Source organism: Pteropus alecto, unplaced genomic scaffold, assembly GCF_000325575.1.
Source record: "Pteropus alecto unplaced genomic scaffold, ASM32557v1 scaffold69, whole genome shotgun sequence".
NCBI lineage: Eukaryota > Metazoa > Chordata > Mammalia > Chiroptera > Pteropodidae > Pteropus > Pteropus alecto.
Genome location: NW_006494610.1, coordinates 5,147,701 through 5,165,328, shown reverse-complemented (window position 1 = coordinate 5,165,328; position 17,628 = coordinate 5,147,701). Strand labels below are relative to the sequence as shown.

At 32.7% G+C, this 17,628-nt stretch overlaps 1 protein-coding gene across 1 annotated transcript in view; it reads right to left on the bottom strand.

The window, feature by feature from the left end:
• The window catches only part of SEMA3D (semaphorin 3D), a 110,411-nt gene that overhangs the window by 57,178 nt on the left and 35,605 nt on the right, over positions 1–17,628 (bottom strand). Inside the window, exons 3-6 of the mRNA XM_006925733.2 lie at positions 17,203–17,265; positions 9,298–9,417; positions 4,564–4,657; positions 1,815–1,943 (exon numbers count right to left, since the gene is read on the bottom strand). Of these exons, the coding sequence (XP_006925795.1) occupies positions 1,815–1,943; positions 4,564–4,657; positions 9,298–9,417; positions 17,203–17,265 (406 nt within the window). The remainder of the gene's footprint in view (positions 1–1,814; positions 1,944–4,563; positions 4,658–9,297; positions 9,418–17,202; positions 17,266–17,628) is intronic.

The following is a 17,628-nucleotide window of genomic DNA, read 5'->3' as shown; positions in this document are numbered from 1 at the left end:
ATTTTAAAAGTTCTCATCACAAGGAAAAAATATCATAACTATGTGATGGATGATCTCTACACTTACCACGGTGACCATTTCACAATATATACAAATATAGAACCATTATGTTGTACATTTGCAACTAATATAATGTTATAGGTCGATTATACTTCAAAAAAATAGACCAAAAAATGTTTTAAAAAAAAAAAGAAAAGAAATTAAGCCACAGTAATTTCCTATTGGTTTCAGAATAATATTTACAACTTTTCAGCCCCATCTCCCACTCTCTTCTTATGCCTCAGGCATTTGTCACCATGAGGTCAGCAGCCCTCCTGTATAATATTTGCAGGCCCAGTGCATAGAATAGCATTCAGTATTCCATAGATCCTCAAAAGTTGTTTAGTAAGGGCTTCCTACTTTGAAATTCTCTTCACACAGCCTTAAGAACAGCATGTTAGGCAAATAATAGTAGAATAAATATTTCCTACATTTATTGTTTTAATAATACTTCAGACTTTTTTATGGACATGTCATCTTTAAGAAAAAAAATGAAATAAACTTCTAAATGGCAACATAATGATATCTACCATCCTAAGACTGGGAAATACAATTTGTATTTCATTTAAAATCATAAGTTTATCTTGTTACCTAAGCAGATAACCAAGCTTTTCTACTGGTAGAACCTATGGAGTCCTTCTTACAACAAGTATTTCTGCAAAACCTCACAATACTCAAGAAGACAGTCCTCCCTTGCATGAATGTTAAGAAATCAATGAGTAATCACTTAGTTGGGGATGATCTAAATTTGTTTCTCTATTAACAGGGTTTTCTTTGGTCAATGAGGATCACATTTTGTGTAAACAAATATATCTGCAAGTTTTGACTAAAGAAATGTTTTTAAAGTGTTTTTCTCTTTTGTTTATGTTGTCACTCCTTAAACAATAAGGAGAGAAAGAGAGATAGCCCCTAGGTAATCTCTACCCAGGTCTCCTCCACTAAAACTCAGTATTTATGGTGGGAATGAGAAATGCTATCTGCCTGCTTAAATAGCAGTATAATGTTACCCTTCTAGGCAGTGGAATAAAGTCCTACATTAATTAGAAAACATTAGAAAAATCAGAATAAAACCTGATCTGCTCTAGGCAGTAGGAGAAAAAGAAAAAAAAATCCTTGCATTGTTCCTTTAATTAAATAAATACATTTAGCTTTTGTTTTTTTGTGTGTTTATTTTGTTCTATTTTGTTTTTAAAACTTGGAATACTATATAACCCCTAAACAAAAAGGTAATCAGACAAACTAATCTCAATACCGATATGCTTAACATTTTAGAGACAAGTCTTAATCTCAATGTAAACTATCTTTAAATGAAAGAATTTAGCATTATAATCTAACTCTTTTTTGTTATGTTCATAGATAGTATTTGACTTAGTCATTAAAAAATAGACTATAGGAGAAAGATTGCTAACTTGGACTCTAATTTGGCAACTGACAAGTTATAAGACCTTGACCAAATTATTCAACTTCTCTTAGTTTACTCATCTTTAAAAAGTACATAGTAATAATATATACCTCATGTCATTATGAATATTTGAAAAAATCAATTAGAGCATAGAAGTGTCAAGAACAATGGCACACACTCAATAAATGTCAGCTATTATTATTATATACACAACAGACTCTGAGATAAGTCCAACTTAGTGAGAAATTATTTCAAATGTATTTTATAATGTTGAGCTAAATCAATTATCCCAACACATTTGCATGAATAATAATGAGTTTCTTATCTTTCTAAAATCAAAGGCAAAACAATCAAAAGTGAGGAAATCACTAACCATTGAGCCAGTAGTGCTCTGAAATATCAGTTCTGATGTAATGATGGTCTTGAGTAGGCCCAAGGGATCGTGTGAATGCGGTATCTTTGCCAAGGAAATCAGAAGCTGTTCCAGAGTAGAGGTACTCATCTGGATGAGAGAGAAGAATACATAGGACTTCTAAGAGTTTACCAGCAGATACTATTTACAATTTCACAGCATGAAACCAAAGATGTTTATTGCTTAACATCAGAATATAATTGATGTTATAATTCATAAATTTCACCTTCGGATTTTGAAAAATCTGTTTTGTTGAAGAAAAGATAAGTCAATGAAATTTGGTAAGCTAATGCTAGTTACTCGAATATGAAAAGGGCCAAAGTCCTCTGAATTAATAATTACACAGGCATTGGCTTCTCTTGTGAATAAGCTCTTCTTTCCCTTCTCACAAATAGCTAAAGATATGTCATAATTAGGAGTTCCTCTTTGTAACAACACAAAAAAATATTAAAAACTAAATGTCACAATGAGGAATGGATTGTATAATTAGTATTTACTTAACTGACACAACCTCAATGGCCACAACTTTTCTTTGCCTAATCTCTGCTGAAAGGGAGCTTTCAGCACTGAAGTCATTCTTTGTAATTATAACATGTTGCATTCCTTGTAGCTAGTCATGTCTCTAATAGTTCTGATAAACAGGAATTCCTGAAAAGGGAAAGATGTTGCCATTACAGCATACCAAACTTCTTTGTTCCTTTATGTATGTAAAGTGCATATCCATGTTTTACCAGAGAGAGAGAAGGAGGAGGGGCAGGGGAAAAAGAAAGGGGGTGAGAGAGGGAGAAAGAGGTTGAGAAGGGAAAGGTAGGTGAGAAGACAGATAGAGGACGAAGGGAAGGAGACAGGAAGGAGTGAGAGAAGGTAAAGGAGAGGAGAGGAAGAAAGGAAAAAATGGGGAGGAGAGAAGAAAAGGAAAGCAGGGGTAGAGAAAAGGATTGAGGGAGAAAAAGAGGGGATGGAGGCCGATGTTTCCTAAAGTTTTTCAGTGCATTATTGGGGTGAGGGAGGCAGCAAAAAAGAACACTGTCTCTACAGTACACTATGTTGCCCTTCAGAGAGCTAAACCTCTATTTCAAAAAATCTTCATAGTCGACTAGTTTGGTTACACGTAATAAACCAAAATAAAAAAGGACTAGTCTCTACAGAGCTTTTAGGTTTTTTTTAAATGCCTAAATAGAAGAACAACTAAAGACACTGCTTTATCACTGAAATCCAATTTTCCTCAGAAATATAACTTTAAAATTCTGCCTTTGTATAAGTGATTCAGATACTTTGTAAACCCTCTGATTATATCCATCTAAATAAGTCTTTTACTGAACTACTTGAGACAATCAACCTATACAATGAGAATAGTCAATCTCCAAAAGAGAAAGCACAGAAGAGAGAAATCCAAGTATGCAAAGTAAATGTAGATATCGTACTGCTTTCATCTCTTAAAGTATTCCCCCAAAATATATGGTAAATAGTACTATTTCATTATGGGGCAAATTTTAAAAGTAGAAGAACAAAAATAACATCAACAAAGACATTATGAAAAAAGTTTAGTAAGAGTAAAGGAAACAAACAATTAGTATGAAACATAAAATCGCAGATATTTGAACATTTTGTAGGAAAAAAATTGTATGTTTCAACTCCGAAACTAAATCTGTATATCCAAACTTTAAAGCTTCTTCTTTGTATTTACCTAGAATTTCTTAAGAGGACTCACCAATTCCTATAATCTATTTGTTTTTTTTTATTAAGGGTGTGTCAATTCTACTTGACAAATCAGAATCACAAATCATCTACCTCATTTTTTGAGGATAATGACCGAACATTAGTCACAACTTTCAAAACAAACGAAAACACACACTTTCACTTCAAGGAAGATCATTACTTCTCACTAAGTGAAAATTAAAATGTCATGGTGCTTCACTCTTACATTCTATTCAAACCTTTGAGAGACAAGTTAAATAAAAAGAGACTAATGTCATGAACCAAACCAACACAAAAGGAGTCTTTATAATGGTTGTGCTGACATTCCTCCGAACAGACTTCAAAGCACACAGTACTGTTTTCTTTAAACCAGAGAGTCATCTCATAAGAACATTTAAAATATATACAAAGCAAGAGAAGACTGAATATGCTAGCAAAAATTTCACATTTCCACTAATATAATCAGGTTATAATGAATTGAGGAAAAAGTGTTATAATATTCTATTATCTGTACTCCATAGTCTGATTCGTTTGTTTTATTAATTAATTCACTTATGTCTTATTAATCTTCCCACTTAAATCTTCAACATATTTTGTAACATATTATGTTCAAGAAATTGCTAAATTTAACTTCCATAGCAAGCCAAATAGGGATATAACCAGTATAAGAAAATCTGAAACATCTAAATGTAAAATTATAGAGCAAGTAAGTGTGTGTCACTTGCATTGAAAAGAATGAGACCAGAAGTTCATTCGAGGGCATCACTTCATGGATAAAAAAATTAAATTAAAAAAAAAGTAAAAGAAGCAACTGCGGACATTAAGGATGGCGGAGCCTCACTTTATTGATAAGGATGCTAAATATAGAGAGATTTAGCACTAAAATACTATAACCCAACAGCCAGTGGAAGATTCCTAAATCATCTTTAACTCAATAAAAAAATGTAGTTTAACCTACACATACCTTTTTTGAAAAACACCTAAAGCAAGAACTGCCTGTCATTGATCTTACCTGTCATTACTGAAGCAAAAGGCTGCTGAGGATCAAAAGGACATTTCAGTCTGCCAGACTCCAAATTGTGTGTGTCTAGTTTGAACACAACTTCCTGTTATAGGAGATATTAACACAAGTGAGACTTTTTAAAATATCAGAATCAACAGGAACAGAGGAGATAAGAACTAAATGTGAACTCATTAATTCCACTAAAACTGATTGTTGAGCATACAGCATGTACATCGTGCTGCACTCCTTAACTCTTTAGCAAACATTATTTCTGGCAAGATTCTAGTCTTATGTTTTGGTCTCCAATTGCTCGAAGTGGTAATGATAATACTGAATGAATTTTTAAATCAGAAGTAGTAATATACTCATAATTTCAATTAGTCTGGATCACTATCATTATCAATATTACCATAAAACATACATATCTCTTAAGCCTAGTAACTGACTGATTAAACCTAATAAGCCAATTTCCTCATCTAAGAAATAAATTGACTATAACTGTACTTTCATAGCTATTATGATCTATTTACCTAAGCATCGGCAACTATTTCAAATTACTTAATCTCTATAACATTTTAAAATTTAGTGATATAAAAGTGTTCTAAGGTAGGCAGTTAATTTTCAGAGTTATTGATACATATGGGCAAAAAAAAAATCCTAATGCATTTTCACTATTATGCAAACACTGAACACATTATAAACCACATAGTTATATTAGCTGAAACATCTATTTTTACAATAGTGGCCACAGACAGAATGACATTGACAGACTTTTAATATTTAGGAAAAAATAACATCTTAAGTTGAAATTTCCAAGAAAAATATGAATGTATAATGAATATGGCCCCATGAGCTGTAGTATTTCATAACGAAACACTACTATCCAGCAAAAAAGCTGATGACTTACCCTGTCTTTGTACTAGTTAGAGAAATTCAGCATTTCAGACATTCTAGATGGCACATCTACAAAGTTCTATTGGAGCACACATTCATATAATAAGAAAGGACCATCCAGTGCTACTTATCTAGAAAGCAAGCAATGAAGCAAAAGGGATCAAGGAAATTGAATTATTTGTTATATTATGTTGCCATGTCAGATCTTTTTCTTATGAACAGCACCCACCAGTAACTACTATCTGTCTTTAAAAAATAGTAATAGCAATTTAAATAGCATGATTAACAATTGCTATTTCATAGTTTCAAGTAAATGCACTTTAATACCAAGAGTAATGGTACCTGACACTTAATAGGTACTAACCATAGGTTGAGAACTTTATGTACATTGTTTCACTGAATCCTCACCATAAGCCTAAGGATTAGCTGCTTTAAGTATTCCAGCTTTACAAGAGGAATATTGAGGATGGAGGGGTTAAGTACTTTGTTCAGCATCACAAAGGAAGTAAGAGGCAAAGCAGTAGCTTGAACTCAGACCTATCTTTGAAGATCAGGCTTTTAACTAATCTAGTCTCAGAATTTCAAACTCACGAACTTAAAAATGTATTGAAATCAATTTATAGTCGACTCATCACAACTGTGTAACATGATTAAGCCCAAGTATGTTTAATTAGAACAGGTCAGCTAAAGACAAATTATGATTGTGGAGCCTAGGCATTAAAAAAGTCCAGTGAAAACACATTTAGGGTATGCTTCCCAACTGTGGGTGTGAGCGGGTGGGGGAGGGAGTCTAGAGATATGTCAGGAAAAAACATCTATAGATAGTCGCTTGAAAGCATGTTTAAATATCATTAAGGGAACATTATTCTCCACAGATCAAATAGAACTGCTGACTCTGCCTGTAATGAAATAGTGTAAAAGGGGGAAGTAAGATGAATCAGGGTGCACCAGAAGATTATAGTAAAAAGCTAAAGAAGAAAACCAAGAAAATATCTGAGAAAATGTCACAATTGATGCAAATTACTAGATAAACCTTTATAATTGTACAGAACTGTTTTCGAAATGCAACATTTCATTAAATTCTCAAGATAAGCCCATAACATTGGTATATGTGGAGGCTGAGGACAAGGTTTCCCTTATAATCTCCTGGAGAAAAAGAGATAGCAGGAAAGCAAGTTTCCTTGAGCCAGAGTCAAGGACACCAACGAGAAAACATAGTAAAATATAACGCCGATTAAATATCCTGACCCGAATAAACCGACTGAATTATTTGACACTAATTTTTGAGACAACTTCAATCTTATAAGATTTTTCCCATTAACTTCCTTAAGCCTAATTAATTATGCAAAAAACATCTAATGTTCACATAGAAAAATCTTATTGAAATAAAGTGGTAAGAAGAATGATAGAAAATTTTAATCATCACAACTAAGCAAAATTATTATTAATATCATCCCTATTTAACACTGTGATTTGCATCAGCAGAAGAGAGTTCCCAGAGGACAGAACACACTTTCAATCTAATTATTTAACAACTATCAGGCGCTCCAAGTTTTATAGAATATATATATTGCAGACGTTACTTTTTATACTTTTGACTCTACCTCTCTGTGTTCCTGTTGCCTACTATGGCTGAGTATTAAGTGACTGGAATGAAGCAAGCGCTATGCCAAAGCCTATACCATCATTTTCTCATTTAGTCCTCAAAATAGCTCTGTGAGGTAGCTAGTATTATTATGATCATTATTTTGCTGAATAAATAGAAGCATGGAAAGCTTATGCACTAAGACCATGGAGCTGGTAAATGACTGGAGCCATAATTTAAACTCTGGCTCCCCACGCTCAAGTGGTTAGTTGTTGACAACGGCCCTGACTTCTGTTCTGAGAGCCAGATCCAACTGCCCATTTGGCATGACCTCCTGAACATTTCTCAAATGCAGAACATACAAAACTAACTCACCATTCTCCCCACTAACTTACTATTCTCACCTCAATAAATAACACCACTCTCCAACTCACTGCCAAAGACAGAAATCTGGGACTAATTTTAGCTTTTTTATCCTTCTTCCTATCGCCCTGGCTACACTGAACAGAAGTCTCCAGAAAAGGGACTTCCCGCACTTCTCTTCTCCATTCCTTTTAAATATTGCTGTTTCTTCTTCCCAGTCACCTCTGGAGCATCCTTATCTATTTGAAAATGAAGGACCTTCTAAATTCCCTCTGGAAGGACAATGAATTCCTAAAACTAATAATTCATTTAAAAAGTTAACAATCTTCAAGTAGGGCTGACTATAATAACCTGTACTCTTGACCAGCAGCAAACTCACAAGGCTCAATACCTCTGTTCACTCATAAGTCTCTTATTTACAGAACTTGTAAATCTGACTGCCCCAGGCTTCTTGACAGTCCCAACCTAAGTAATTAGCTCCGCCTAAATTCCTTTTCAGCACTTGTGACTTTTAGGAGCTAAAGAACACTATTTGCATCCCTCAGCAGGTTGTTAGTTTGGCCTTTAGCCTCCGGCCTCAAAACACATCCAAGCTGTAAGGCTATCTCATATAATTATACCTTATGTTGTGAGCTACTATTATATATTACCCTTCATCAAAGCTAGGCAAGAGAATATTACACAAGCAACAAAGAATGAAAAATTCAAGTTGCCAAATCTCCTACTGGTTCAGAGATTTAACTATCAGGGTTGCTTTATTTTCAAACAGTTGAGTCTGGGCTGGTTAGACAAGTTGGTTAGAAAGGAAAATTTATCCAGCCACAGTTGTGGGTTTGATTTCTGTAAGAATCAGTTAAATCAGTACAAAGAAACTTGTTCTATAAACCCAAACTTTAAGTTCAAACACACAGCCAATTATCCTGCAAATATATGTGGTTATTCACAAGAAATATATACATAAACATTACAATGATAGTGCAACCCATCAACTCCTACAAAGATATACTTTAGAGTTCATGTTCTAAAGCTCAGTCGTGCATGCTTGCTTTAGAGACAAATTGCCTTGGTTCAATTTCTTGTTAGACCATTTACTAGTTGGGTGATCTTAAGCATGTTATTTAATTCCACTGAGACTCAATTTTTACTAACTTGTAAATTGGGGGTTATAGAGCTACTAACTTCATTAAGAGTGTTGTGAAATTCCAAGGAAACAATCCACGTAAAGTGCCTGGCACAGTCCATGACACAAAGAAAGCACTCTAGTAGTTATTAGTTAAATTACTGAAATCTGCATGTTTCTCATTTTTCGAAATAATCATTGATAAATGGAATGAATTACTCCTAAATAATACACCCTTTATTTTCACTATGTCAATTTTGTCCAGCAGAAATAATGAGTTCAGCGTGCTAATCTATCTATACAATTTTATGAAAATCATTAAAATTCTGTACTTAGTGTCCACTATTGTAAATATAAGTAACAGGCTAAATTTGTTACCTGGGGAAAAAAATGACATCACTCATAAGATACCATTCCTTTGCAAGATCTTATGGGAAATGAATTTTTATCAACAGTAACATACTGAACAGATCTAGTTATAAAAAAAAAAACTCGAGAAAATAAAGACATACATAGATCCCACAGAAAATAAGCCCTTTCAACGTTTTGCACTATTAATTTTGATCATCTAATTAAAAAAAAACTTCTAATAGAAAAACTTTTTTTAGATAAAGTGTGTAATCAAAATGGCATTACATAAAGCAGTTGTGACTATGAGTTCTTATACAGTTCATATACTACATGATCTCATCTTTATATTCAAATCCGCCTGTTTAATGTCATAGGCATTACATAACAAGGTATTGAAATAAACCGTTTTCATGCAATTTCGTTATTTTACCTCCTTGTAGACTCCAAGATCAATATAGCCACATATTGGATGAAAAGCTCCAGTTCCACATACATAAATGTGAGTTTTGTTATAGGGTTGGAGTACTCGAATGAAATTTGCACATTCTGTCTATTGGGTATAAAACAAAAAATAAAAGCATTAGCACACAATTCAAGTTTTTGAAAGATTATCATTCATGTCAACTGTTTTCCAAGTAGATAAATCATCAAAAATAAGAGAAAAAAATAAAAAAAAATATTTATGAGAAATGTTTTAACATTTGACTTAGCAAAGAAGGCAAAACAAATTAGAAACTGTGGCTTAAATGAATAACTTTGAGGCTTTTTGAAGTTTTAAAGCTTTCGTACTAATCGGAGTGCCAGAATGCACATCTCTGTAGTGGTACTCAATGGGGTCTAGAGAATGAATATACATAGAATATTAATGAGGTATCCGTACTTTCAAGAATTACATAGAGAACAAAATTCATTATGTTTTGATGTCCCCATATCATCTATCTCATATAGATTCTGTTTGCAACATCAACTGTCGCTGCTACACTGAACAAATTCCTGTATTTCTGTGTGTTCCATTCTTATTGACTAAAATGGACTATGACTTTATTTCCATTTATTTTTAATTTTACAAAGCCTTTAATACTTAGTTGAATTCCTGCTTATTCCAAGAATCTCTTCTGTTTTTCCCATGAATATTTTTTATACCATGTCCAATTTTTGAAGAAATGTTTAGATTTCTGCTTGTTTTGCATATGCTTAGGCCTAAAAATATTTTTTATATCCTCATTATCTTCATGACTTAAATCTTTTCTATCCCTCAATTACTTGTAAATAGTGATTCCCAAATTTTCAGAGTAGTTGTTCTTGTTATTATATATTATTTTCAATTTACCTCCTCGTAAGTGACTCTTTATCTTCACGAAATTATTGGAAACGATCTCTGAAAAACGGCTTCATAATTTCTGAACCCAAAGACCCTGGAGAAAATACTGGGCTGTAGCATCTTTTATTTTAGATTGACTCTATCCAAGAGATGGGTAAGTGCTTACTAAGGAAGTTGAGAACCTATGAGACTACTGAGATTCATTTAAAAAGTCCAGTTTCTCTCTGTCTCAATGGCCCCAGGTTCCTCACCTTATGGTCACTATTGTTAGTAGAGTTGTTAGGAGAAATTTAAAATAATAAAATAAAATAAAATCTGCATATTTTATCACAGAAGAATGTTACAATGAACTCATTGAGTCCTCCGCTCTCTGCTTCCTTATAAACGACGCAGCTGCTTAAGATTATACGAAAGGAAAACGTCAGTCCTGCAGCCACACAGGTAAAAGATGTTTCTTTATCAGGTAGGAAGATTCAGCCTCTTCAATAAGAGCACGGCCACTGCATGTGGTTACTTAGGTTGTGTGCTGCAAATAAAGTCTTCCCTAAGGATGTGCAAATCACACTACAAATGGATTTAATGTCCTGAATATTTACATATGTTTACATATATTTATTATACGTAGGCTCCTAAAAAAGGAACATTTTATATTCATTAGGACAATTTTCTGACAGATAGCCTTATTCAACCGAACCATATTATGCCAGTTTTTTGCCTTTATGCTTATTTTCTACTAGGACAAAGGCACCCAGGGAACTAGCTTCAGGTTCTTTAATATATTAGGCAATCTCAAAAGAAAATCTAATTCTGAGAGTAAACATGCCATACTAATGGTTTTGAGCGAACAATAGAGACGCAGTAATATGAGAAACGTCAGGGCAAAGTGTAAAACTGTATGTGATAAATTGTAATGATGGCTTCATTGCTACACTGTAAAGTTTAATATTCTCCTTTATTTTACTCACTCCTGCTCACTGAAGGGACTTTTATTTCTTGTTCTTTTCCGCATGAAGAGATTTATGCAAGTGTGAGATCTACACAAGGAACAATACACAGGCAGAGAAAGACTTTACGTGTTTGGAATGAGGTGGGATTGACTCACTTCCAGTTATTTCATCATTTTTTTCAAATGCTCAGTCTTACCAAATAGTCATATAATTTAAGGGTAATTGTTATACACTGAATATTTTTGTCCTCCCAAAATGCATAGATTGAAACTTTTACTCCTCAGTGTACTGGAACTAGCAGTGGGATCATCGTGATGGGACTAAGAAGAGTCTGCAGAGCTTTGCTCTCTCACTCTTTTCATGTGAAGAAGGTACAACAGGAAGATGGCCACCTGCAAGCTAAGAAGAGAATTTTCACCAGGAACCAAATCAGCTGGTATCTTGTACTTCCCAGACTCCAGAACTGTGAGAAATATGTGTTTTCTGTGTAAGCCATCTAGTTTACATTATTTTGTTATAGCAGCGCAAGCCGAATAAGACATTAATTTTACAAGAATCTGAACTAAATATTTGTATAAAGAAACAAAACAATTCCCTTTCTAGATTATAAATTGTGGAGTCAAAAAGATTAAGGACTCAGAGACACAACATTGCTTAAAAAGGCAAATAAGACCCAGGGTGAAGTTTTATACACATAGGGGATAGAATTTTAGTGATTATAAAGAAAAAGCTCTGAATCGCACCTAAGCCATTTCATATCCTTTAACTTTTCTAGGAGTACATATTAAAATGTAGCCAGCCCATATGCTAGTTTCTGACTTGGTAAAATGTTACCAAGGATTTATTTATAAAATCCCTCTCTTCTCTCAGATTGGGCTGACATGGAATGCAACAATGTATGGATAAATCCTGAATTATCTGACACAGTTTACAAAAAAGTCAGTTCTGCTCAAATTTTTCTGTAGTGAATTTGATAAAGGATATAATTCTCTAAGCAGCCTGGAGGCAATGAAAATATATTGGTTGCCTGGAGGAAAGAAACAGGGATCCTAAAAGACAAGGTTTCTTACTTTAAATTTGTCTGGGGTGGGCATTTCAGCTAACCAATGATGTGAGGGAAAAACTTTACAATGATTTCCCTTTTAATTTGTAAACTTTTTTTTTTTTTTTTGTCTCAAGGATTCTGTGTTGTTTTCTTTTCATGCGCAAAGTTTCCAAGTTTTGCTTAAATAGCAGAAGCAATAATTAACTTGATTTAATTCACTTAGCTACTTGCATGGCTGTTAATGGTGGTGTAATTCCGTGAGGCATGAAGAAAGATAACTTTGAGAAGCAGCTTTTATAACTTTCCCTGAAAACTGGCTAATTTGTCAACTATTGCCCACAATGACAAGGGTTGTTCTATATGACCAAACAATTCAATTCAGTGAAATATACTCAACTTTGAAAAAGCATTGAATTTCTCCTTCTTTCCCTTATTCCTCTTACCTACTCTCTTTCCCACCTTCTCCCATCCACACTGAAAGAGAGAGGGTGGGGGGAAGCGAGGGAAGGGAGAGAGAAAGAGAGGGAGGGAGAGAAGAGAGAATAAAAACAAGCATCAATTTTTAAAAATTCTCTCAGGTATATTATTTGTTTCAATATTTTACCTTTCACATACATCTTTATATGTATGTATAACTAACTAAATAAAACAAATATAAAACTGATTAGTTGTTGGAGAAAAGACAAATATCTATTAGTCAATGAATTAACACTTGGAATTTTATTTTCTCTCTAGCTATCTGGAAAAATATTAGCAAAACAGAAGTACTTGTAATTCTCTGAACTTACATATAGTCCAATTAAATCCAATACAGCATATGTATTTCTGATACATTTCTGACTTATAAATGCTAATTTTAATTTAATTTAGGTTATATATATATATATGGAAAAACACTCATTTATTAGGAATGTACTCTTTTTATTTTTAGTATATATTTCAGAATATTGTGATCATAAAATATTATTGATCATACATCACATGCTCATCATTGTGCGACATGTTAGGTTTGCCTAGCAGACCTCAGATTTCAGTTTTGCAGAGATATCTATTTAGGTCTTATAGTGCTGAAAATATTTTAACACTTCAAAATAAATACATGAAAATCCAAATATCACATTTCTCTCATAAAAATGGAAGATCTAACTGTGGAAAGTTCAACAGAGCTAAACCAAGTTGTAGTAGAGGGCAAAGGAAAACATTTTAAAGAAAAAAATTGAGAGAGTTGCTTATTTAAATATTTTAAAGTATATATCAAATAAGATAACTGGGAAAGAATGTTTTTTTCCATGAGTAGATCACAAAGTAATAACATACTTTATATTATCTATATATATATAATTATATACAATCTATAAATCTTGAAAATCTGTAAACAATCAGTAAGGAAAAGGAACATATTAAATTTAAAAATGAACAAATTGTAAGGATATACTATTCCAAAAAATAAATCCTAACTTTACAACTACATAAAATATTTAGTTCGAAGAGTAATGAAAATCTTTCCAAGCAGAAACAACAAAAATAATTTTATTTTTGTTGGCAAACATTTAATATATTTATTTTACTTATTTATATTTTAGTATTATATATTAACTATATGTTGTATCTGATGTTAGCAAGGGTATAGGGAAATATACCCTCTCATGAGCATCACTGCGGGTTAAAGCAAAAGAGGCATAAACTTTCTGGAGCATCATTTTGCAATGTATATATATAAAAAATTATATCCTTTGACTAGTAATTCTACTCGATAGTCAAAGATGTTCACGATATTTATATACAAGGTTTTTCATGTGCAGCATCATTTACAATAGTAAAAACTGGATTTATACCAAACTTCTAACAATAGGGGATTGATGAAATAATATATAGAGGAATGCAGTGTAGCTATTAAAAGTAGTGTTATAGAAAGGAATTTAATGACATGGGAAAATGCTCATGGAAGTCTGTGAAGTGGATAAAAAAGTGTTTTAAAGGACTATGTATACAATGATTTCATTCTGAAAAACAGTAAATAGATAAGATAGAAGAATAAACATCAAAATGTCACCAGCTATCTCTGGGTAATGTTTATGGAGGAGAAAATATTTACAGATGATTTCTATATAGTTTGCAAATTTTCTACAATGAACACTTTGTTTTATTTTTAGACATTCTAAAAAAAAAAGAAAAAAGTGTAATCACTGAACTTTAAAGAAGCACGATCCTTTAATTCTATGAAATGCCTCTAGAGACAAGTTGTGCACCTCCGTGGTTAAGCTGACAAACAGCCTTCACACCCTGTGCGTTCTTTTGCTTTGAGTGACCTGTTTACCCTGCTCTTTATAGTCAGAACTAAAGACACTTCTTTAGTGACTTTCTTTGGAAAAATATTCTAAGCAGAAACAAAAGAGTACCCAAATAGCTTCCTGTCGTCTCTTTCTTGCCTTAGATTAAACTGGGCACTGTGTTCAAGAAAGAAGAATAGTTCTCTTTTGTTTCCTCATCTTCCACTCCCTCCCCACCCCAATTAGTTAACTTTCATTATGGTAAATAATTCACTATTTTTCAGTTATATAGTACCTTTGTGTAAAGGGACAGTCTTTCCAAACACTTGTTAATGCTAAACACACTCTTGGGAAGTAGGTAAAGATTACTAGAGAGCAGGGAAAAGAGAGGGTGATGCCAAGGGTAGTAAAAGACGTCAATAAAATCACACACTTGTCTCGGTTTTCTGTTGGCCAGAATTTTGCAGTGCTGAATAATGAGGATCTATATTATGGTGACACTGAAGAGAAAAATGCTTTGAGGAACACAGATTTCAGGCCTTATGTGTAAAGTTCAGACCTTTATGTGTAGATTATAGTGTTGTGTAAGAGTACAGATTGTGGGGACAAAACTTCTGGACTCAATTCCTGGCTTCACTATTTACTAGATATGTGATACTGGACAAGTCATTTAATTTTCCTGGCCTCAGTCTTCTCATCTGGAAAATAAGAAATTATAATAAACTCTATCATATAGTATTATCATAAAGATTAAAGGAGGGTATAAATATAAAACATTAAAAATAGTTCCTGGAACATGGTTAAATGCTATAAAAATATAAGCTATTCTTAGTAACTCTAAAATATAATATTATCTTAAAGGGACAAATTAAAAAGGAGACAAAGACTTGTATTATCTCTACATGATTCAGTGTCAGACATTACAGAATTCAGTAAAAAGAGAAAAGCTCCCCAAATCTCTAATCCTGGTTTAGCAGTAGGTGTTCTGTTAGGGGTTATTACTAGCTCCAAATACCACTAAATTGGAAGAATAGATTCCATTTACTGGGTTCTACATACTCTAGGATGTCACCTCTGGAAAGGATGATCACCCTTTCCTTTAACTTAATAATTGGGGCAACTGAGTTACTAAATAACTAGAATTAGTAAACTTACTGAAATGGGAACACTGTCACAATTAAAATCTTTGGTGACTGACCTTGAGTGTTTCTCCTTCAACTTCTATTTCTAGTAAAATAAATGTAAAATGTTTTTCCTGCTGTATTTGATGTTAACACTCCTCCATATATTTCTGTTAACATAAATGTGTCTGAAAAGATCACATTTAACACTAACTAAATACAAAATCAGGTATAATCAAAGTTTCTTTATTTTCATTATTTTGTTTTGCAGTACTTGATTACATACAAGTCATCATCTGAGTAATGTATGTATCCTTCATTCGATTGAAAGCTCAGTTAAAGTAGATACCATATCAGTTTCATACCCATATTTATGCACATATTTAGGCTCTTAATAAATATTAAGTGAATAAGTGACTGAACAAATGAATGAACAAACCTGTTGTCTCAGATTCTTAGTCTTTTAACATTCCCCTAATTCATTAAGCATCATGTATCATGTTTTTTTTTACTTTTATCACATTAATAAAATGAGAATTACTAAATGCAATTATTCTTTCATAGAACACACACTATTTGTTGTTATTAAATATCAAAGCATTGCTCTGCTTAGTACTCTTGGATTATTGTGGTTAGAGGAAACTTTAGGGGATGTTGCAAAAGAAGCCTTAAGAAGTCTGTTTCTGCCCAAATTTAGAATCTCTTATCTTCTTGAGTTACATTCAGGAAGTGATTTATTTGGCAAAAAAAAAGAAAAAAGAAAAAGGCACAATTCTCTCTATCACCACAGTGCAAGAAGTCAGGGCAGAACACAGAGCATCTGGCCTGAATCAGAGGACTCAGAAGAGAAGAGGTAGTCAGAGCCACAGCACTCTACATTCATCGCTGGAAATAAAACAGGCAACACAATTTTGGGGAGCATGCAGGACAACTTGTACGATGCAAAAGCAATTCAGACAAAACACCCCAAAGATGATTAGGTTAGCCACACCTATTTAAGGATTTTCTCTGGTTCTTAAGACAGCTTAAACTAGAAATTAAAATTCAGACCCCACTATTTATCCTTTATCAGTTATTTCATGTAATTATGCTTAAGTAGATTTTAGAGTAAATTATTTCTAATTCTTATTCCAGAATATGTGTCATTCATTTTCAACCGATCCTTTTTAACAGCTTTATAATGTCAGCTTTTGAAAGAATCCTTCTAAGATGTTGTAAGTTTAATTTTGACCCAAATTAAATTATATATCAATTATATGTTTGTCATGCTAAAACAACTACAATTTTGTGTATATTTTCATGCATGCAAATAAAAAAGACACAATCACAGAAATACAATAGTTTCTGGCTTATTTTTGAATATTTTAAATATATTTCTGAGATTTTTTGTGAAAAAAAATAATATTCAGAATTAACATTATACAAAGTGTAGTAATTCTAAATTTTTGAGAATAACGGCATTCTTTTTGGCAGAGTAGAAATATTTTGTATCTTACTGTTCACACAGAATAAGTTAACGTAGTCTTTAAAATAATATATTAATGTCATTAATTCAATAAAACCCAATATAAATATTTACCATCATATCAGTACCAGTTTAACAAAGATATTTTTAAGAGTCTCATACTTACATTGGCATCTTTCCCAGCTAATTTACATAATTCCACCCGTTCCTTTGCAGCAGGCCAATAAATCTGTAAAACATTTTAAGGTGTGTTAGAATCTGAATATCTAAAACATCTTCCAATTCTAATTAGGAAAGTGAGTATGTGAAATCAAAGAGTGGATATCAAGCCAAGAGTATGCTAAGTAGGATTTAAGAATTTTGATATTTACATATCTTCCAAAGTTATCCTAAAATTTTTTCTAAGAAAAAACTGTACTGAACCATTAATTTTTAATTGTTAATCTTCATATTTTTAAATGCATTTAATAATAGGTAAACTAAGTTGACAAAGCCGTAAGTTTTTATATTGATGTCAATAGAATTTCAGATTAGCATTTGCTTAAGCAAGAGATTCTATTTTTACCCTGTTTTTTTCTGTGTTTACTTAGAG